The sequence below is a fragment of the Globicephala melas genome, chromosome 1, assembly GCF_963455315.2.
Source record: "Globicephala melas chromosome 1, mGloMel1.2, whole genome shotgun sequence".
NCBI classification, from domain to species: Eukaryota; Metazoa; Chordata; class Mammalia; order Artiodactyla; family Delphinidae; genus Globicephala; species Globicephala melas.
Genome location: NC_083314.1, coordinates 127,863,732 through 127,886,825, shown reverse-complemented (window position 1 = coordinate 127,886,825; position 23,094 = coordinate 127,863,732). Strand labels below are relative to the sequence as shown.

General features: G+C 33.3%; 1 protein-coding gene across 7 annotated transcripts in view; it reads left to right on the top strand.

Moving 5' to 3' along the window:
* LRRC7 (leucine rich repeat containing 7) overlaps positions 1-23,094 on the top strand; it is a 498,913-nt gene that overhangs the window by 252,527 nt on the left and 223,292 nt on the right. For all 7 annotated transcript variants that reach the window (XM_060304379.1, XM_060304393.1, XM_030865914.2 and 4 more), the window contains one exon: positions 2,552-2,608. In XM_060304379.1, the coding sequence (XP_060160362.1) occupies positions 2,552-2,608 (57 nt within the window). The remainder of the gene's footprint in view (positions 1-2,551; positions 2,609-23,094) is intronic.

Here is a 23,094-nt window from a genome sequence, read left to right as displayed (position 1 = left end):
ATTTATTACAAAATAATTAGGACAATAAATTTAGTTAACATCCATTACCTCATATAATTACAAAGAAAAAGTTTTTTGCCTTGTGAAAATTTTTAGAATTTACTCTCTTAGGAGCTTTCAAATATACCATGTGCCATACAGCAGTGTTAACTATAGTAATACTGTTGTGCATTACATCCCTAGTACTTATTTATCTTATAACTGTAAAGTTGTGTCTTTTGACTACCTTCACCCAGTTTCCCCACCCCACCCCCACCTCTAGTAACCACAAATCTGATCTCTTTTTCTATGAGGTTTTTTTTTCTTTTTAGATTTCACATGTAAGCGAGATCACGCAGTATTTGTCTTTCTCTGCCCAACTTATTTCACTCAGCATAATGCCCTCAAGGTCCATCCATGTTGTTGCAAATGGCAGGATTTTCTTCTTTTTTATGGCTTTATATATATATATATATATACACACACACACACACACACACATGCATACATATATATGCACACATTTTCTTTATCCATTTATCTGTCAATGGAAACTGTCTTTCCATGTCTTGGCTATTTTAAATATAAAAGATATATCTTGAAAGTTAAGACATTTTAAGTTTATTGTTAACTGCATTTTTCTAAATGATCATCTTTAAAATTGTTCAAATAACTGACTGAGTGTAACTCGACACCAATCTGTTGGCAGAAGCTAATATATGACATTAAGAAGAACCCAGTGGAATAATGAAGTCCCTTAACAGGTAGCAGCCTCCATTTGCATACAGAAATCACCTCGAAAGTTTCTTCCAAATTCCCTTACTTTTGTAGATCATGATTTCACAATACCTATGAATACCATACACTTGGGAAGTTCTGAAAATTCACAGATATTCAAAAGAGCATTTGTCTCGTTTCTAAATGAATTGATACTTCACCATTTGTCCACATAAAGTAGATTTTCCTTCCGGTACTGATGATAACACTACAAATATACCTTTGGTTTATTAAATCAGGAAATTTTTATCTCCCTAAGACACACTTTTGCATTTTGTCCGTTCTTTTTTACCAGTCCTAATATAGGGGAAGAAATTTGGGCAATCAGATAACATAATATCAAAACCCAAACCACTTAGAAATTAGAATTAAATTTTATGTGAATTGTCTGCCAAAAAAATGCTCTATTTTATTATTGTAATCTAAAAAGCTCTATAACTTTCAGCTGAATAATTTAACAAAGAATGTTTTAAGATACTTTCCAAAACCTGAGATTTAGTGCCCCTAAAGGCCAAACTAAGTCATAAAATATTATTACAACAGTACAAATATGAAGATTTGAGATATATAAATGTTTAAGAAACATCTTTAACTAGTGATATACCCATGCTCTGAAGAACTAAATTACTTTATTTCAAATAAAGATTGAGTTATAAGTTTAAAATTAAATTGGAAATTTGGTGGAACTCAAAACACAAAGGAAAGGAGAAGAGAACTAGTTGAATATCTAAAAGCACAGTAAATATGGGACCTTGTAGGTGAATTGTATAGTTCAAATAGTGAAATATTCCCACATCACTAAGGATTTGGATAATTCAATTAATATTTGTCCTAAAGTAGCCTCAACTGAGTACATTTTAAAGTTCAGTATAGGCATTAGTAACAATAGCATGTCCCAGATTGCAAACACTAACAAATACTTAAATATGAAATGCATTTCTAATTACAAATGTTATGCAAGCAACAGAAACTGTGAACACTTCTCATCCCCTTCACAAGATTATTCCAACTCCAGTACTGTCATACGATAGATGTTACTATACATTTTTAAATGTGCATCCACTTGAAATGTTCAGATGTTAATCTCAGAGTCAATTAAATATGGTATATTATAGCATTTTTCCCATTTTTCAATTAAAGAATAGTAATAACCTAACACATACTAAAACTTATGGTGTGCCAGGCATTATGCTTTACATGACATCATTTAATATTCAAAACCCTATAAATTTTGTACTATTATCACATACTCATTATAGATGAGGAAACTGGAGTTATGAGGAGTTAATTAATTTGCCCAGTGTCACACGGCAAAAAACATATAGGATATGAAAGAGTCTGAATATTACCCAGATCTGTCTGATCACAAAGCTCAAGCTTTTAACCTCTATGCTCTATTATTTGTGTTAAAAATTCATTTATTGTCTCTTGAGTGGAAGTATCACCATGTTTCAGTGAATGCAGCATCTAGTATTTAGTAGATATTCAATAATCTGTTGAATGCATACAGTCAAACAACAGTGAATATAATTTTATAAAACATAAGAGACTTAGATGACTTGGTCTCAATGATATCTTTGAAAGAACTTCATTTTTAGGAAAGGGATATTTGTTATTCTCCAATGTTGATGCAACCCTACTCATAACCAATTTGCATAATTCTTAAAAATCTGTAACCATGGTATGTAATGTTTGGACATAGTTGTTTGGATAATAAAGTAACAGTTTACTTTACCATAAGAATATTGTTTTATAGAGAAATATTAAGAAGCAATTTTTAAATTTATTTCTACAGACTTGCCAAATTGCGGATATTGGAGTTAAGAGAAAATCACTTGAAAACTCTACCAAAGTAAGTGGTTGAGTATTTTCTAAATTTGAATTGTGATTTTTCACTAGTAGGAAAAAAACAGCTATTTTTATCTTGGCTATGCTTTGTCATTATGATTGAGTTAATTTTTCTACAATTTTTTTCTAGAGGCTAAAATGTACAGTGTATTATAAGGGATTCATATTAAGAATGTATCTGCTTTGTAAAACTGTGTAATTACAAGTGAAGGTGGGAAGAGTCCATTTAAGATTCTTCTTAAACATAAACACTGCATTGAAACTTAAGAAACTGACATTTTTATAGCCCCCAAACAATCAACAGTTTCAAAAGGTTCAACCTAATAGAATGTTTAACATTTCAAGTTAATTTATGGTTTGAGATAATTTTCAGTTTTTAAATCAAAAATACACAAAAATATTTCATAAAAATGATTAAAATGTTCTTAGAGATCCTAAAATGATTTGGCAGAAATTTTATATTTATACATTCTTTCAAACTGTACCTTTTTAATAGTCTGTTCAAAATCTGGTTTACATAAAAATACAGAATATTTTTATGTCAAAACTAATCTCCAACATTTTATTCAATGTTTAGTTTAATAAACTTGTTTCATCCTGCTTTGCTTTATTTATGTCTAATGATAGAATTTTGTGCTGTACAGAAAAAAATATCTTTGAAACTCAAAAATTATTTAAAGTGGGGATTTTTTTACTCAAATAAATAATTATGACTTGTATATGCTACAGTTAAAATATTGAAAGTACTATGTTGCTATTTTAACCTTCCTGCAGTATTGCTGAAAAATATTGAGTACAGTGATTAATTTTTGAAACATATCAGCAGGATTTAGAGACCTAAGGATTTGGATAATTCAATTAATATTTGTCCTAAAGTAGCCTCAACTGAGTACATTTTAAAGTTCAGTATAGGCATTAGTAACAATAGCATGTCCCAGATTGCAAACACTAACAAATACTTAAATGTGAAATGCATTTCTAATTACAAATGTTATGCAAGCAACAGAAACTGTGAACACTTCTCATCCCCTTCACAAGATTTTATATTTTATATTTATACATATATATATATACATATATATATTTATATTCGTCTGCTGAACCAAAACTTAATTTTATTTTATTTTTTTTATATTCCTTCTCTAAGAAAACTACACTGAATTTCATTGATTTTTTTATATCAATACAATACTCTCAAGTACATTTTGTTACATAGATATGTACGAAAATTCTGTCAGGGCAACATAAAGCTTTCAATAATTATACAGATTTAATTTAAATATATACATATAGATAAAACATCTATTCATTCCTCCATAAGTGGAAGACAAGGAAAGAAAGTGAAAAGGAGGAATGTCACCACATCTGGATACCCTGCACTTTTGAGTGGTCTTTCTCTAAGCCAAAGCACTATGCATAGTCTTGGAAGGCACCTCTTCCACATTGGGGGCACAAACAGAAATGCGAATATGGTTGAAAGTGTTACTTGTTCAGCATTAATCTACTGCAAATGCATTTCCATCCCCCATATTTTAAATGTCTACATTTAAAGTAGAGTGAAAACAAGGCTAATTACACACTAAACTATGGTGAAAGAGCAATTGTCTCCTTCACCTAAACATGAACATTTGGGTCAAAGAGAAAATATTGATTGTGTGGAGGAGAATCCTTTCCCCTCTGCTCTTAAATAACAGTTTTGATATGAAATAAAAAATAAATCTGATACAGGTTGTCAGGTTTTTAAATATGTATTTTTAAAATATAAATTTTAAATATAAAGCATGACCATAGATGGGTAATATGGAATTTATATGAGATAGATGTGTGAACAGTTCAGAGTAATGAGTAACAGTGCTCATAATTGGTGAATGGGTATTCTGTAGGCTGTGAGACAGTGGCCCAGTATCAAACAGAATTCAAATAAGTAGAATAATATGCATTTACCTTTGTTTGGCATTTTTAAAAATATTTGTAAAGATATGTGGAAATGACACGGGGTCTCCTTGGTAGACTGTTATATTTGTACAATTTATATAGCTGTTACAGTTTTTACATTTAAAAAATCTGAAAAATTATTTTCAATCTAGTATGCTTATTTTTTACCTTATAGACAAAAATCAGAAGAACCAAGGGCATGCATTTGTATGGTGAACTTTATCCTAGTTTTGATGTCTATAAAAATGAGAATTGCAGAAAGTTCTGTTGTGAATAAAGATAAACTCTGTTTTTACTATGTATTATATGTAGTACCTTCTGATCACCAATCTAGACCTGTAATAGACATATGAGAGCTTTCTACTTCCTTTATTTTTACACTTCTAATGAAAATAAAGGAAGAAAGATAGTTTTATGAAAAACAATTTAACTTTTTAATAATTACTCCAAGAAGAGGTAGCTCATGATTTCCTCATGGACACAAACAAGATGTCAAATCTTTACCAGGTCTTCAGGGATTTTCTCTTCTTTTCATCTTCTGTCTTAAAGTCTAAATGCCTGGCAAGCTATGAAAAATGTAAAAATGTGAAGAATTATGATATAACACATTAAAATGTCTCTTTAAAGTAAACTGATAGAGACATTTTGATATGTGCAGATTCTAGGACAAATTCTTTCTGTTATTAAATAGAACTTAGTATTATCAATTTTTTCACACTGTTCCTTTCCTAAGGTACACATTTGCTTAAAACTCATTGACACAGTCATTCTTGATTGTGTGTAATAATTGAGGACATTGAATATCTGGAAAAAACTAGATAACCAAAAAGAAAAACCCTTTCACTTCTATGATAAAATTTGTCCTCATAGCAGAATTATCCTCTTAATTAATTTTGAAGGGTAGTCCAAAAATGAGTTTGTTCCCATTTTGGAGCTTTTGCACTATCTGTTTCTCTCTGGAATTCTCTTACCTCAAATCTTTTCAGGCTAGAGCTTCCTTAGGATTCCTATCTTTCTTCAAATGGTGCCTCCTTGGAGGCTTTCCCCGATCACATCATATAAGGTTGCTCCCCCTTAGCCTTTATACCATTTCACTCTTCCATTTGATTTTTCACACTTATGGTTCTCTAAATTGTATTGACTTTTTGTTTGCTTGGAGATGATCTCCTCAGGAGAACATAAGTTCTGTTCAGAAAAGGAATTTTTTCTGTTTTGTCACTGCTGAATCTCCCATGCCTAAAGCAGTGCCCAGCATATAGGGGAGTACTCAATAAATAAACAAGAATGCTGATATATTGATTCACAATGAGAAATATCTGTCATGTGACCTGGACATTTTGTGTCACTTGATTATTTTTTCCCATAGAAAATAATATAAGATACAAAATATTAAAATAAGATGAGTCTTTGGTGAGCATCATGAAGGCAAAAAGAATAAATGGTTAGTGGATTCTCAATGGCTGATACCTGAGCCCTGAATTTTAAACCTACACACACACACACACACACACACACACACACACACACACACTCTCTCTCTCTCTCTCTCTCTCTCTCTCTCTGTCTCTCTTCTTCAGGTGGTTTCAAGTTACATATAATAACCAAGTCATGACAATGGAAGAAAATAATTTCAAATTAAGGCAATTAATATTTATAACAACTAAAGAAAGTCCAAAAGTATTATGACTTATTTCTTTGACTTTGTCATTAAAAAGTGATACATTTAGTTAAGAAACATATGTCAAGATGAAAATAAAGGGATAAGATAATATTTTAAAATGAAATTGAGGAACCATTTCCATGGAGGTAACGTAACAACATACAAATGGTTAGTAAAAATGGTGGGTTTTATCTTTAAATAAACATTTTCCATTTTTATGAGAATTTTTCTGAAACCTTAAAGTTAAAATATGGCCTGTCCGTTGATAACGTTATGACTGTGACTTTGTTTCAAATTGAGCCAAAATATGATGTTGTGTAAATTTGTCTGTGATAATTATAAAAATATGAAATAATATGAAGAAAGGAAACACAGGTTAAGCTAATATTAATGTTTATATTTGCCCTGCCACCTGGGAACACAAGGCATGAAATGTGATTCCTCGATCCGTTGTCATAATAGAATAACTAAGAGAGGAAAATTTCAAACATGTTGCAGTGGAATTGCTGGGGAAATATCAATAAGTAAGTAAACCCTGGTGAACAAATCCAAAAAGGGAAAAATGGATGAACTTGGTGGATAAGGAACTCTAAGAGTTGTTAGAAGAAGGGATTCAATTAGAGAAATGATAAGTCTGAAGTAGCAATGACTTCTTTTAGATCCTAGACTGTTTGTGAAGCTGGAAAAAGCTATGGAATCCAGAAACATATTAATTGTAAAATCCGAATTGTCTCTATTTCCAATATATTCATAGCCCATTGTGAGTTTTCACATTTTTATTTTCACCTAGAAGTAGATTTGGCTTTTTATGTAAAATAAGCCTTGTCAAAATACCTAGTATACTATGACAGAGCACCAAATAGAGGGCCCTCTCAATTTTAAAGAACCAAATTTGTTGAGTGGATTATTTTAATCATATAACTGTTTCTAGTATATTCACTCAAAATATAACATTTTATTGAGCAAATTTTCTTTGGGGTTGTTAATTGAATTCTATTTCACTATCATCTATGACAATTTTTGGACTCTGTATAGAAAAAAATCATTAAGGAATAATTGAAAGGAAGACTTTCCAAGTATAAGCATGAATGATACTTTGAAACTTCTAGGCTATGTAAGCTTGAAAACTAGTAAATGATGTATCTATTATTTACATGATTTTATTCCCTGAGCATCATTGCTTTTATTGTGTTCCCCCCCACCCAAAGACAAAGGTTCAGAAACTCTACAGTATTCCCCCTCTGTGAATGTCTAAAGACACACACACAACACACATATATTCACAGAAGGCGCAGAAGCATAGTATGTTATCTGGAAATACTCTAAGAAAAAGATCCCCTTGAATTATAAATATAAATTGAAACCAGAGGTACATTAAAGCACTGTTAATGAGAGACGCGAGATCATGAAAGTTAAGAAAAGACGGAGGGAATGTTTCAGACTGAAGACTAAAGAGGCATTATAACTAAAAGCAGTGTTTCTGAATTGGTTCTTCTGCTATTAAAAAAAAAAAATTATTGGGACACCTGGCAAAACTTGGGTAGGGTCTGATGATTAGATGGTAGCAATGTATCAATGTTAATTTCCTAATTTGGATGGTTGCTTTGGTTTGGTAGGAGAATGTTCTTGTTTGTAACAAATACACACTAAAGTACTGGGGAATGATGGGACACCAGGTTTGCAATTTACCATCGAGTAGTTCAGAAAAGTTATTTGTATAGTACTTTGAAGCTTTTTATAATTTTTTACATTGTTTCAACATAAAAACTTATTTTAAAAAGCTATTTTCATACAAAAATTCTTTAAACATTTAAAAATAAACACTATTAACACTGAGGAAATTTTCAGCTTTATGTCCGAAATGCTTGTAGATATAGAGGGGCAGGGGAGAGTATATATTTATGTGCTAAAATGCTTAACTATTTATAAAAATGAGAATTTCAGTGATAGAGGTTTTATATATGTGAATAATATATATATTGTGGATTTTTTCCTAACCTGAATGGCAATAAATACTCCATATTCATAATTTCCACTCAAATTTCTGTTTATTTGTAAATAACATGTCTTTAGTTTTCATATAAGTTCATTTATATATTTTTAAATAAGATTACTCTTTAGGCAGACTTACAAAAATATAATGTATTTGTCATGTTTTCTTTTTTAAAACCTCTCTTCCTTTATTATCTATTTTCCTACCAGTTATCATTGTCAGCATAATGAAGAAAAAGTCATAAAGTAATATGTATTCTAAACTGGACAGCTGTGACTAAGTCATTTTCTATTCTCATTTCAGTGTCCTATTAATGAATTTATCTCATTTGGCATTACTGTACTGGTTGCTACAATGAAATACATCAATAGTTTCCTTAGTGCTATTGTAACAAAAAATTCCTTTGTCAGGCACAGCTTACAGAATAGCTTTTTGATGTTTCTATTAACTGTTTTTGTGACTGTAATACATAACTAAATACAGTGTGTTTTTATAATGGTACTACCTTACGCTTTTACGAATGAATATCAATTTACAAGGTATGATATTTTGTTACACCCATGGTACCCTCCCATTCTGGGTTTTCTTTATCGAAGGTGATAATGTGACAAGCTAGCTAATCAAGGGTAACCGTATTAGTGGATTAGAGAATTGCACTTAGAACTAGGATTTTTTTTCACTTCTTCTCACAGGGTCTTATATTTTAAATTCAACTGAAATAAGTGATAATTATGACATGTTATATTTAAAAGCATTCAACAATTATAATGCATTCTAACAATATAATTATTAGATTCCCTTTTAAATGATCAAACATATGCTTTCCAAGGATTCACAAAAGAGTGTGAGCTCCCTAACATGTGAGCTAATTATATTTCTTTTTATCCTTGTATTTTCAACATAAAATTAAGATTGAGAATATTATGGTTAGCTAAGGTTGTGTCGATGCAGTGAGGAGTTAGGGGGAGGGCACAAAAACCACATAAAACCATGGGATCAAATTGCTCTTTTCAGAATACTTCAATCAATAGCCACTCTGATCCCTGATGATTAAATTTACCAAAAGATGAAAACGACCTGGTATAATAGCGAGATTGAAAGTGCTATGACTTCAGTTTCATAAGCTCTCAAGGCTTAGTCTCTCATGGAACAATTAGCCTATACTTAGTTCTATTTCACCTAAGAAGAGCCAGAATGTACTTGAATGAGGGTATACTTTGCAGTCAGACAAACCTGGACTTGTATTCAGGCCCTTGCTTCTTGTTTATGAATTATTTAACTTCTTTGAACTTCAGTGTCTTTATTTTAAAAGAATATTGGGTGGTCATTGCCTTCTTTAAACTGTGAAATATATTTTGCATAATAGTTGATAAAAATGAGTCATGATTATTTAGAACCAGAAAAGCATTTAAACAAAAGTGTGTTCTATGGTACTTAGACAACTTAAAAGCATTCAAGGAAAGATTAGCATAAATGAGACGAAAAGACAACCCTCAGAATGGGAGAAAATATTTACAAATGAAGCTACTAATCAATTCTTAAAGACTATTTTTTTTTTCTTTTTAAGGTTTGTAGTTTCTTTGGGTGAATTGAACTCAGATCGTAAAAGACATGATAAAAAAATAAATAAAAACTCTCAACAAGAACTGAGAGGAACATATTCAACATTTGCAGATTTCCAAATTCAAACAATGTAATGTGGATGGTTGCTCTCCCCTCTATGAAAAAATGTAGTATCTTTACTAAAGATATAATATATTCTGAACTTTACATTAGTGTTGATCTTGGTCTCAGAGTCTTGTAAAAATATACAAAGACACAAAGGACCTAGCTAACAGACTACTCCTGTGGTCTCAGATATGGTGAATTGCACACATTTACTTGATTTCAAATTCCATATTCCAATAGCCAGAACTCAGATGGACTATTCACCACATATCAAACCTGAAATCTCCTTCATCTCTCTTCTCCACTCACCACTCCAAGAAAAACCAAATCAAACCAAACCAAACCAAACAGAAATCCCAGGCATCTTATTATATGCAGCCTAGTGACAGTACCATTCACCTAATTACAGAAATTAGAAATCTCAATTCTATTTTCCTCTCCTACTACCCCCAAATCCTCTGTCCATCAACTTATGCCACATCTAAACACTCTTCTCTACTTTCTGTCATTGCCCTACTTGAGGTCTTTAATATTACCTGTCTTAGCCTGCAGTAACTCATTCTTCCTATCTCCTCCATTGGAATCTGTCTCCTTATTCTTGTCAGAGTGAGCTTTCTTACTAAAATACACCATGACACATGTCAATGTAAAAACAATGACTGCCCACAGCTTGCAGAAGACAAACATGTCAAGACACTTCACAGCTTAGAGTCAACATTTCCAGTGTCATTATCTTTCAACATTCACCATCCCACAGGGTGTCTCTGCTATATACAGTATACAATGCACCTTTGTATCTCCAAGCATCTTTCTTAGAACTTTCCCTTTTTCTCTCTGAAAAACTTCAAATCATCCCTTAATTTTCCCATCACTTTTGCTGTGAAATTAGCCATGGATTCTGCTTTCAGAGTGGTAGCTTAGAAACTCTGCTAGAGTGTTTTCAAGGCAGAGTTTCGCAGGAATTTTGATCTGATTATAGTTTGACTCAGGAATCTAATAAGCTTCATTTTGTGAGAGATTTTTTTTTGTCATATTGACTATGTTATTTGAAGCTCCAACCCCACAGTCCAACTCCCAAGGAAGCAACTGCTGAGCAGCATGCTTTTTTCTTTCCAATTACTAATTTGGGGATGGAACAGTTTCAGCAACAGTGGACACTCAAGAGGAAATGGTGAATTGATTTTCACTAGGGTCCTTCTCTGGTATTTTAGAAAGTGCATGAAAAAACTAATCATTAGGAGATATGTTTTATTTCAGCATTTGAAAAGCTTTCCCTGCCACCTGTTTTGATTTTCACTTTTAAAAGACTCTTGATGAGTAAACAACAAACTATTACTCATAATTGCCTCAATAGGACACATGAAAACAAGTGAAATATATCTAACTCTCCATAGATTTTCTGCTTTCTTCGTTCTTCTGCTCTTCTCGCTATTCAAGGCAGGGTTAATTCAGGTCTTTCAATATGCAAAATACATCCTAAAAAAGCTTGATTTCCTGCTGAACAGATGAAAGAGAAATATTTCTAAGTTGCTATAGTTTTCCACAGTTTCTGTGACATTTAAGATCAATACCTGAGCAATATTAAAAATAAACATTCACATAAGATACTAACTTCCTGACATTAATTTCCTTGAATGTATATTTTGCATTTCCTTTTAGTAATATGAGATTTTAGTTTGCCCTTTTATGGCTTTAAAAAACTGTGAATTCTTCCTTGCCAAACTTCCTATTCCATTATGTTTAGTTTTACATTATCTATATTCAAAATTATCCCAAACTTTTACCTAACTACACTGTATTTCTATTCATTTTCTCTTTATAGTTAAACTTAATTCAGTACATTAAAAGTACTTCTGTTAACATTTAGTACATAATAACAATCTTTTCTAGTTATAAAGTAAATGCTGTATAATTTTATAAGTAAGATTAGAAATAAAATTAATCAGATTAAAGCACTGTGACTCTTATCAAGAATTAGCTGTTCAGATTTATGTTTGTTCTATAAAGATGGGGTAGAAAATATGCTACATGAAGTGGTTAAAAAGTAAGAATAACACATCTCTATTAAGAAATGTTCAATAGCAACTTAGATAAATAAATTGTGTGTTTAAGTTACATTAAAGCTATTGACTCTTCTGATTATCATAAAACATTTCTAAATTAAACAGATTCCTAGAGGCAAAAGCTTTATTTTGATTAAGTATCTCATGAAATTTTAAAAACAAAAGTTAAAACATTTCTTATACTAAATAGAATCTTAAAGGGCATCTCTTTAAATATTACATCCAACTAAGTAGAAATACATTTTAAAATATACTTAACATACTTTAGTTTTATAAAAGGAAGATCTCATAACTCAAGGTTTTATTTAAGACAAAATTTAAAATCTTTGGCTTCCCATTCCTTTACAATAATGTCCAAACCACTAAACATGGCATTCAAGACCCTTCACAGCTTGACCCCCAAGTTCCCTCCAATTACTCCCCACTTAATCCCCTAAATATGACTTGCAGGTTTGTGCCTCTGTACACTTACCAATAAATTCTCACTTCATATAATGAACAAGTCAGTTTAAACTTTAATTGAGTATGTACCTAACATGTGTCGGACACTATTGTACGTGCTAGAGGATATGACAATATGACAATGAACAATAAAGACAGATTCTCTTTTCTTCAAAGACTTTCAAGTCTAATTAAGGGAGACAGACGACAAACACATAAACAAATAAGTGAATAAGACAAGCAATTGCTATAACGAAAACAGGATGATGTTATAGGAAGTGATTGGATTTGGGGGGTATTTTTGCTTAATTGGTTGAGTGTTGGTTTTTGGATTTTTTTTATTCTTTGTTTTTTGGCTAGGCTGGTCAGAAAAGACCTTTATGAAAAGGTGGGCTTTGCACGATTTAAATGATGAGAGTAATACGAAGTTCTAGAGGAAGAGCAAAAGCAACAACAAGGAACAGCAGGTGTAAAAACACTTGTGATGGGAGCAAGCCTGATGTGTCAGGAGCAAAAAGGCCAGTGTATCCAGAACATAAAGAGCACAAAGTGAAGGAGTATGAGACGAGGTTGGAGAGACAGGTGGGGCAAAATGATGACGTGCCTTGTGAACTATGTTTGGAAATTAAGACTATTTTCTAATTGTAATGAAAAGCCCTTTGAGCATTTGAGCAAGGGAGAAGTGTGATTTGACCAAACCTTTACAAAGATCTGTCTGGCCACTCTGCAGAGAAGAGGTTCTAGGTGGACAAAACTGAAAAGACACCAATTAGGAGATGATTGCCATAGTGTAGAAAAGAAATGACAGTAGCTTTGCCTAGGATTGTACTCTGGAGGTGGTAAGTGGTCAGATTTGGGATCCATTTGGAAGTGGAACCTTGCTGATGAAAAGAATCTGTGGTGATAGGAAAAGTTAAGTATTTAAGGAGGGATTAAGGAGCATTCCCAAAGATTGGGTTTGACTAACAAGGTGACTGGTGGCATAATTTCCTGTTGTAGAGAAAATTTGAAGAGGAGCAGATGTGGGGAATCGGAAGTTTGATCTCGGCAAAGAAAAGTTGGAGATGCCTATTAGAACATCAAGTGTAGGCAGTGGAATACATAAACCATATGCTCAGGAAGATAGGGATGTAAATTTAAGAGTTATCACACTATAGATGATATTTAAAAATAAGACATTGGTCGAGTTAACCAATTGAGAGTATAAATAGAGAAGAATTGAGGACCCAGAATTAAGCCTAGGACACTTTAATATTCATAGTTTAAGTATGGAAGGGGATTCTACAGAAGATCCTCAGAGTGAACACCCAGAGAGTTAAGAAGGAAACCACATGTAGGAAGTGCCACAGAAGTCTAGAAAAAAGAGGGAGGGAGGAGTCAATTGTATCAAACACTAGTATGATGGGAACAGAAAACTGAGCATTGGCATTAGCAAGATCTAGGTCATTGATGAGAGCTTGGTAAGAGCTATTTCAGTAATACATTATGTGCAGCCTCACTGGAGTGGTTGAGGAGAGAGTAGGGATTAGCAAAAGAAGATAACAAGTACAGATGGTTCCTTCAAGCAGTTTAGTTGCAGAATGAACAGTGAAAAGGTAGCAGTTACTGGATGGGAGTATGGTGTCAGGAAAAGGATTTGTTAAGAAGGATAATATTAAAGCATATTTGCAAGATGACGGGAATGATTCAGTAGAAACAAAAGAATTAATAATGCAGGAGAGAAGGAAAATAACTACAAGACCAAATGCTTGAGGAAGTGAGGGAATGGGATGCAGAGCACAAGTGGAGGAAGTGGCCGTAGAAGCAAGGATGCTTCTCACATGGAAACATAAGGATCCTAGAGAAAATAGATATAAATATAGATAGATTGATGGCTTGGGAGTGGAAAGAACATTCTCAACCAATTGCTTTGATTTTCTCTATGAGGCATGAAGAAGAGTCATCACCTGAGATGGAGTAGGGAATAATGGAGATTTGAGGAGGTGAGAGAAAGTGTGAAAGATAAGTCTCTTAGAGAATGGGAAAGCGAATACACTAAGGCAGTGTCATAGAATCATCTGGCAGTGTTGACTGTCCATTTGAAATTTAAGGTTATATATGGGAAAGAAGTCCATTCAGGAAAGTTGAGCAGACTTCAGAAAGTCAGTTACGTTGCTGCAGTTTTAGAAGGAGACAGCTGGCTTGGTTTACCAGGCATGCCAGATGGAGGAGAGGGGCAAGGGAACGTGTTTACAGAAGAGTGACTGGTATCTGGGGCTACAGAATCCAAGATGGAGGATGGAAGTAACTGAGGATATTAAAGGGTCAGAAGAAATGTCTTATTTGCCCTTCTCTCTTTTTTGATATACTATGAATCTTTAAAGTACAGTGCAAATGCCACTTTCTCTATAAAGTGTCTCCTGACACTGCAGGCACAAGTAATTATTCCTTCCACTTTGCTACCACAGCATTTTGTACATGTCTCTACGATAGCCTTTATTACGTTATATTGGATTTGTTGCCTATGAGTATATCCCCAAGAAGACTGTAAGCTTTTAAAGGAAAGAACTATAACTTATTTATCTTTCTATTGGCAACAAAGCGGAGCATAAGGAAGGTTTTCAGACAACACTTGATGAATGAAGGCAGGCAGTGTAACATGGAAAGAAGTGTTTTAGTTCCTCAAACATTGCCAAGCATTCAGTGGGCACCTGGTGTATAGCTGATTGATTGTAAGAACCAGAAATTAATAGAAAGTTAAACTCTGTGATATTTTCTCATTAAATAATTTGTCCACTGCAGCTGGCTCTTGATTATTGAAAAATTAAGTCACGCATAAGGCTCATTGTTTTTCTTTCTTTTTATTTCACTCGCATACATTTTAGTCATCCCACTCATCCTTACCCTTGAAGAGAGTACACTACAGATGTCAAGTTGGTGTTGCTATACTTTGTCTTTAAGAAAATATTAGCAATGTAGCTGCCAAGGGGGCGGGTGTGGTTGGGGAGGGATGGAATGGGAGTTTGGGGTTAACAGATGCAAACTATTATATAGAACGGATAAATAGCAAGGTCCTACTGTATAGCACAGGGAACTATATTCAATATCCTGTGATAAACCATAATGGAGAACAATATAAAAAAAATGTAGGGCAATTCTCTGGTGGTCCAGTGGTTAGGACTCCACACTTTCACTGCTGAGGGTGTGGGTTCAATCCCTGGCCAGGGAACTAACATCCCACAGAATGTATATGAATGTATAAGAATGTATATGTATGTATAACTGAATCACTTTGCTGTACAGCAGAAATTAACACAACATTGTAAATCAACTATACGTTAATGAAAAAAATGTTAGCAATATAAAGGTATGGCTTAAACTGACACTGTTAGTTACACATGGACTTTATTTACTTTCTTGGATTAGTTAATCAATGTGTTATCTACTTTAATTTAAAAAATAAATATCATCTCTGGGTATATTCTTTGATTATGTTTCTTTATAAGAAAATTTATTATAGTACTCTTTATATGGAATGAATTTCCATGGCATTATATAAAATGAAAATGTGTTCTAAAGAAAGAGATAAGGAAGGTACAGTGTACTGTGAGGCAATATGACCTCTTCTAGGTGGCCAAATGTTGTTGCTTGGGAAGCAAACCATTTAAAACACTTTGTACCAGAATATCCATAAAGTAATTATAATTTTCTATAGACGTAGTTTACCAAAGTTTCTGTAGCTTATCAAATGCATTTTGCTTGGAAATGTTTACAAAATCTTTAAATCAGCCCTGATACCCACATACAGCTACTACACACCCCCTTGATGAGACTGCTATTATGAACAATAAAGCACAACAAAGAAAGAACACTAATAGATGATACACAGTGTGATCGTTGTAGTGAAGGAACCATTATTTGGTGGTCTGTGATCTATCTGAAATTTTAAGATAAGCCACATTTTAATGGAATTCTGTTCTCCTTGAATTATCATTAAGAAATTAGCACCTTTTATTTTTTCCTTTTAGATAAAATTCCTGACAAGAAATTTTGCATTTAAAAGTATTTGGACTATCATAGGAAGAAGTATGTTGAAAAAGTCCAATCCAAGATGAAAGCAAAACTGAAACTCAGCAAACTGTGGGAGAAAATAGATGAGAAATATGAATTCAATTGATTTGGGCAAGGGATAGATGTTACCTTTTATAGTAACAGTGGGAAACCTGAAATTCTTGTTTCAGGTGTAGTTCAGTAACATATAATATTTTGTATGTTTTCTATCAACTATAATGGCTAACATTCAATATTGGTTCATGAATAAAATTTACCCCCTTATAAACTCTGGCAGACATTCCATTTATAAGGTTTTGGATAGATGATACAAAATCCTGTTAAACAATTTGATTGTGTTTGCTATTCTTATTCTACCTGAGAAGTATTAAATAGGTAAATCTGGCTTATTTTTAAGTTGAAACCTTGAATGTAATTATAAGAAGGATAATTAACTTCCCGAAAATTTCTTCTGAAAAAGTATTTTTCTGTTACTTTTCTCTATTTGCATTTTCAAACAAAAATTCATACTGATTTTCCCTCTGTGACTACTAAACAAGTAAGATTAAATAAGAACAGAATTTTTGGTATATCATAAACTGTTTTTTAATCATCATACTTGGGGTGGCCTGATGCAAAGGGAATCCAGAAATCTTTATTAATCTCGCACATAATGAAGTTACTGCTTGAAAATTATGTAATAAAAAATAAGTATTGTTTTGAAAAAAACAACTGTTAGATGAGCTGTTCCAACAGGTTAATAGTTAAATTAAAAATATTCTTTTAAAATCAAATTCAAATTTCCAGAATATACCAATATGCTTTAAAAATCAAAAATTCAATTGGTGATTGTTTGGGGGTTTACAGAATAAAATCTGGAATATTTTTTCTTAACTCAACCTGTGGTTCCCTGCCTTCGTCAAGAGAAGGAAACCATCATGGCCAAGAGAAGGGGTCTTGGGCTCTACAGGACAAACATGAATTGAAATCTCTTTCACACCTTAGTACTGTGTGCCTTAGAGCAAGTGACTTATCTTCTTTCAACTTCAGTTTCCCACATATATCATGTACTTAGGCACCGTAGATAATACTACATATATATTATACCAAATAATGTTTACCTGCAGTGGATGCATAATAAATGGTTCTTAAGCTTGCAGAGGGAGGGAACAAAAAGGAAGCCAAGAGAAGCTTCTCAGAGGGACTCAAATATTCAGCAGTCCTTGCTCAAGATAAAAAGAAATTCATAGAGAAGGGGGCTATACCCATGCGGGCTACACAGTATTACCATTCTAGATGGGCTCTCCGGATGTTCTCTTTTCTCCTTTTTCTTTCACCCTTTGAATTGGGAATTTTGAGAGTGCCTCTGGGTTCCAAGTTTACTAGTTCTGTTCCTGCTTTGTCTGCTGTACCTCACACTGGCAGTTACACAGCAGGATCCAGATAGCCACTGCTCAGGAAGCCAAAATACTGGTATTAGAATCACCCACTCTGGCCCACTAAACCATGAGTCATAACATATTTGCACTAAATTGCCATGGCAAAAGTGCCCGTTTTGCATTTCCTGTTTTCTCTGACCTCTAGTTCCTGAGAACTGTCCTCTGAGTCCTTTTACCTTATTTATCATAGTAACCTCCTCAATGCCTAGCATCCTACCTTGCACAAAGGTAAACAATCAGTCAATTATTGTTGAATAAATGAAGAAATAAATGTCATTTGTTTTCAGAGAATTCATATTTATCTTGGAATCAGACGGCATAACCAGAAGGCAATACACCTACAGCATAATTGCAACCCGGCAATATTGTATGTGCACTACTGTACACCACACTCCAAATCAGACATTATGTGTCCCATATTCATATGCTGAAATCTGGCAGATTTACTCAAGTCAAAACAATTAATCAAAGCCTTGATCATTAATGTGACTGAAGAAAGATCTTTATTTATAGAAACAATCTTAGAAACACATCAAATTATTATCTTTTGTTCACATAGTGGATAATGAAAAGATGTATATTTTGTTATTTGCTGATATTTATATACATTTTACAATTTTAAAGTCAAGTATTCACCTTTCTTTGTTATTTCCATACTTACTTGATAGTAAATAGGTTAAGATCTGCTATGTTTTCAAAATGTTCTTGTCTTAGATAAAAACAATACAATTTCCTGAATATCCATGAAGATCATATAAAGATAAATTCAAAATCCTTAGAATTATTTCCAGCCAATTTAGAAAAGTTGTTCTTAACCAGAATGCTGTGGTACATGAGAACCTCATCAACACTTCACATACATGCCAAATTCCAATTAACATTTAAATGTTGTTTTTGCTTCGCCTTGTTCAGGTCCATGACCTGCTATAACAAGTTCCAGTTCAGGTAAAGGCAGTGAGCAGTATTATTCAAACAGCCAAATCGTATATAAGGATGAACAGGAATAATTTAACATTCTGGTTGTTTTCATAAATATTGTATGATATTGTTATACTCTCATAGCTATTGCATTGAATCAGTGCTGATTTGTTTAATGTTGCCATGAATCTTTTAATGCATTCAAAACATGCCACCGCAACTCATAGTATGAGAAAACCTACAGAGAACACACAAAAATGTGAGAATTTCTGCCTAAAACAACCCACTTGAATTTATGAAAACTTAGGAAGTATTTTTATATGTTTGACTTGTTTTAATAATCCAATTCTTCCCTAATGCACCTGTTTTCTTCGTGATTCTTCCTGTTAAGCAAGGGCAATAGATAATCACTGGTGGTGAGGAAAATATTTAGCAAAGGCTCTTCTTACTGATTCTGTGACATACAAAGAATAGAGTCGGGCTTCCCTGGTGGCGCAGTGGTTGAGAGTCCGCCTGCCGATGCAGGGGACACGGGTTCGTGCCCCGGTCCGGGAAGATCCCACATGCTGTGGAGCGGCTAGGCCCGTGAGCCATGGCTGCTGGGCCTGCGCGTGTGGAGCCTGTGCTCCGCAACGGGAGAGACCACAACAGTGAGAGGCCCGCGTACAGCAAAAAAAAAAAAAAAAAAAATAGCGTCATTTGAATAATGATCCTGCTGCACATAGCTTTCTTTAAAGAGTCAAGATAACTTACTGTTGTTTTTTATAAGAAGACTATAACTTTTTTCAATTAAGACATGCACAAAACACAGTTTAGTTGAGCTTCTGTGTTGGCATACAACGAAAAGCCTCTTTATACACAAATAAGAACGGTAAAATTTGGATTGTATTCATATTCCAATCAGGTGTTTAATTTAAAAAAATGGGACTAATGAGGCAATCAAGGACAAACTTTCTGTAAAGATCTGGAAAGGGTTAAGTTGAAGGAAATAGGTTTTACAATGATAAATTGCCACTCTTAACCCTAGGTAACTGATCAGGAAATGAATGTCGTTATTCACAAACAAAAATAAGCTCCCCTTCTTCCGCCAAAAGAGTTTTCCCAGATCAACCCATACACAAATCCATTGCTTCACATACAACCCATATTATTGCATGCTTCTGCTGAGAGTGGCTCAGTTTGTACCATCTGTGTACATAAGGATCACATTAGTAAATGTATAAGAACTGAGAGTTTTGATAATTTCCAGCAACTAGATGAAGACAGTTTTTTATATTTTCAGACAATAAAAACATACATTATTAGTCTTTCATTATTCAGATTAAGTTTATTCAATAGCTTTTCTAACATATTATATTAGTATCACATACCTATATAGTAGATTTAATATATATATGTTATCAAAACTATTATTATTATATCAATTATGATCCCCAATTTCAACACGCTATTGACAGACAGCTAATCTGAATATCCAGTATTTTCTTTTTGGTTAAAAGGCTTTTATTATAAGCTGAGTCAAAATTTTTATTCCCTTTGATTTTGTTCTGGTGGCAGCTAGGGTTAATGAATTCTGCTACTAAGTCTCTTTTTTATTTATTTATTTATTTTTATTTTTGGCTGTGTTGGGTCTTCATTGCTGCATGCAGGCTTTCTCTAGTTGAGGCGAGTGGGGGCTATGCTTTGTTGCGGTGCACGGACTTCTCATTGCAGTGGCTTCTCTTGTTTGGAGCACGAGCTCCAGGAGCACGGGCTTCGGCAGTTGTGGCACGCAGGCTCAATAATTGTGTCTCTTGGGCTCTAGAGCGCAGGCTCAGTAGTTGTGGTGCATGGGCTTATTTGCTCTGCAGCATGTGGGATCCTCCCGGACCAGGAATCTAACCCGTGTCCCTGCATTGGCAGGTGGATTCTTAACCACTGCACCACCAGGGAAGTCCCAAGTCTCTTTCTTTTGACAAGTGTAAATTAATCACTTTTGGGGAGCTTTTCTTAGCTAAATTATAAAAATTTAAGTTTTTTTACAAAAACTTAATTTTTTTCTCTACATATAATGCCTTTGTTAAGAACTAGCAAAGTTGAGAAAGGAGTAAGAAATCTAAAACTGGAAAAAGTTTCTTTAAACTGACCAAATACATGTTCATTTTGACCTGTTTTTTAAATCAACAAAAAACTTTCCTAGAGAACTTACACCAATTAGTTAGATTTTAATAAGATGTATTAATATTTGAAAAAAACTGCACTAATCTTCCTTTATTAATAAGTTACATTGAACTAAATGATGTGAGTAGACATTTATATGGGATGTATCCATTTCTACTACAGTCAACTTATGAGCTCAATTATCTTTTTTTCCAATGGTTCCCACAATTCACACAGTTTAAGTTGCCATTCTAGTTCTCCATTATTTTTCTTTGTTTATGCAAACATTAATTTCCTGATAAGTGTTTTTTTAACTGTTGTTTCTTAAACTTTAAAAACCTTATTAGATGAAATGCATATTCTTCGTTGGATTTTATTTTGCAAAATACTCAACTATCATTGTATTTCCTGTTTGGGTCATTCTTTGTTCCATATTATCTGGAGAATCTCCTGGCACTCAGAAGAATCCAAGCTCTTTAAGCTTGCCTATTTAACATCTTATATCTATTTGTCATTTAAAAATTAAGAAACAATGCTGCTGGAAAATTTACTTTTACTACTTAAACTGGTTTTTGTCTATGAATTCTTTAGCAGCTGTAGTAATAATAGTAGCCATCATTTCCCAATGTCTTATATCTGCCAGGCACTGTACTAAAGTGTTTTATTTTTGTCAATATATTTAATCCACATGTGATCACTATAATATAGGTACCATTATCAGTTTCCAGTTTATAGATGAGGAAAAGAAGACTTAAGGAGGTTGAACAACTTGCCCAATATTGCAAAACTCTCAAAGATAGATTAGGATTTCAAAGGTAGATCTGCCGACATAAATCTGTGTAGAAATAACTGACAGTAACAGTTATATTATTTGCTTACCATATAGTCATACTTCTGTACATTTAGCAGATCTGAGCCCTAATACACTACAAAAAAGAATAAAGGTATTTGCAAGATGATTAGAGAAAAAAGTAAGTATAGAATAGTTTTTTTTTTCCATTCTAGAATAAACACTGATGAAAGAAACAAATATATATTCCATTCCCAATAGAAACAGAAATGAAGTAATATTCAGGAATGAATGTAACAAGAAAGGCATAATGCTTATGAAAGAAAAATATAAATTCTTATTGAAAGACATAAAAGAAGATCTGAAAGCATAGGCAGAACACTCTATGACATAAATCACAGCAAGATCCTTTTTGACCCACCTCCCAGAGAAATGGAAATAAAAACAAAAATAAACAAATGGGACCTAATGAAACTTAAAACTTTTGCACAACAAAGGAAACCATAAACAAGACGAAAAGACACCCCTCAGAATGGGAGAAAATATTTGCAAATGAAGCAACTGACAAAGGATTAATCTCCAAAATTTACAAGCAGCTCAATAACAAAAAACAAACAACTCAATCCAAAAATGGGCAGAAGACCTAAATAGACATTTCTCCAAAGAAGATATACAGATTGCCAACAAACACATGAAAGAATGCTCAACATTATTAATCATTAGAGAAATGCAAATCAAAACTACAATGAGGTATCACTTCACACCAGTCAGAATAGCCATCATCAAAAAATCTAGAAACAATAAATGCTGGAGAGGGTGTGGAGAAAAGGGAACACTCTTGCACTGCTGATGGGAATGTGAATTGGTACAGCCACTATGGAGAACAGTATGGAGGTTCCTTAAAAAACTACAAATAGATCTACCATATGACCCAGCAATCCCACTACTGGGCATATACCCTGAGAAAACCATAATTCAAAAAGAGTCGTGTACCAAAATGTTCATTGCAGCTCTATTTACAATAGCCAGGAGATGGAAACAACCTAAGTGTCCATCATCAGATGAATGGATAAAGAAGATGTGGCACATATATACAATGGAATATTACTCAGCCATAAAAAGAAACGAAATTGAGCTATTTGTAATGAGGTGGATGGACCTAGAGTCTGTCATACAGAGTGAAGTAAGTCAGAAAGAGAAAGACAAATACTGTATGCTAACACATATATATGGAATTTAAGAAAAAAAAATGTCATGAAGAACTTAGGGGTGAGACAGGAATAAAGACACAGACCTACTAGAGAATGGACTTGAGGATATGGGGAAGGAGAAGGGTAAGCTGTGACAAAGCGAGAGAGTGGCATGGACGTATATAGACTACTAAACATAAAATAGATAGCTAGTGGGAAGCAGTC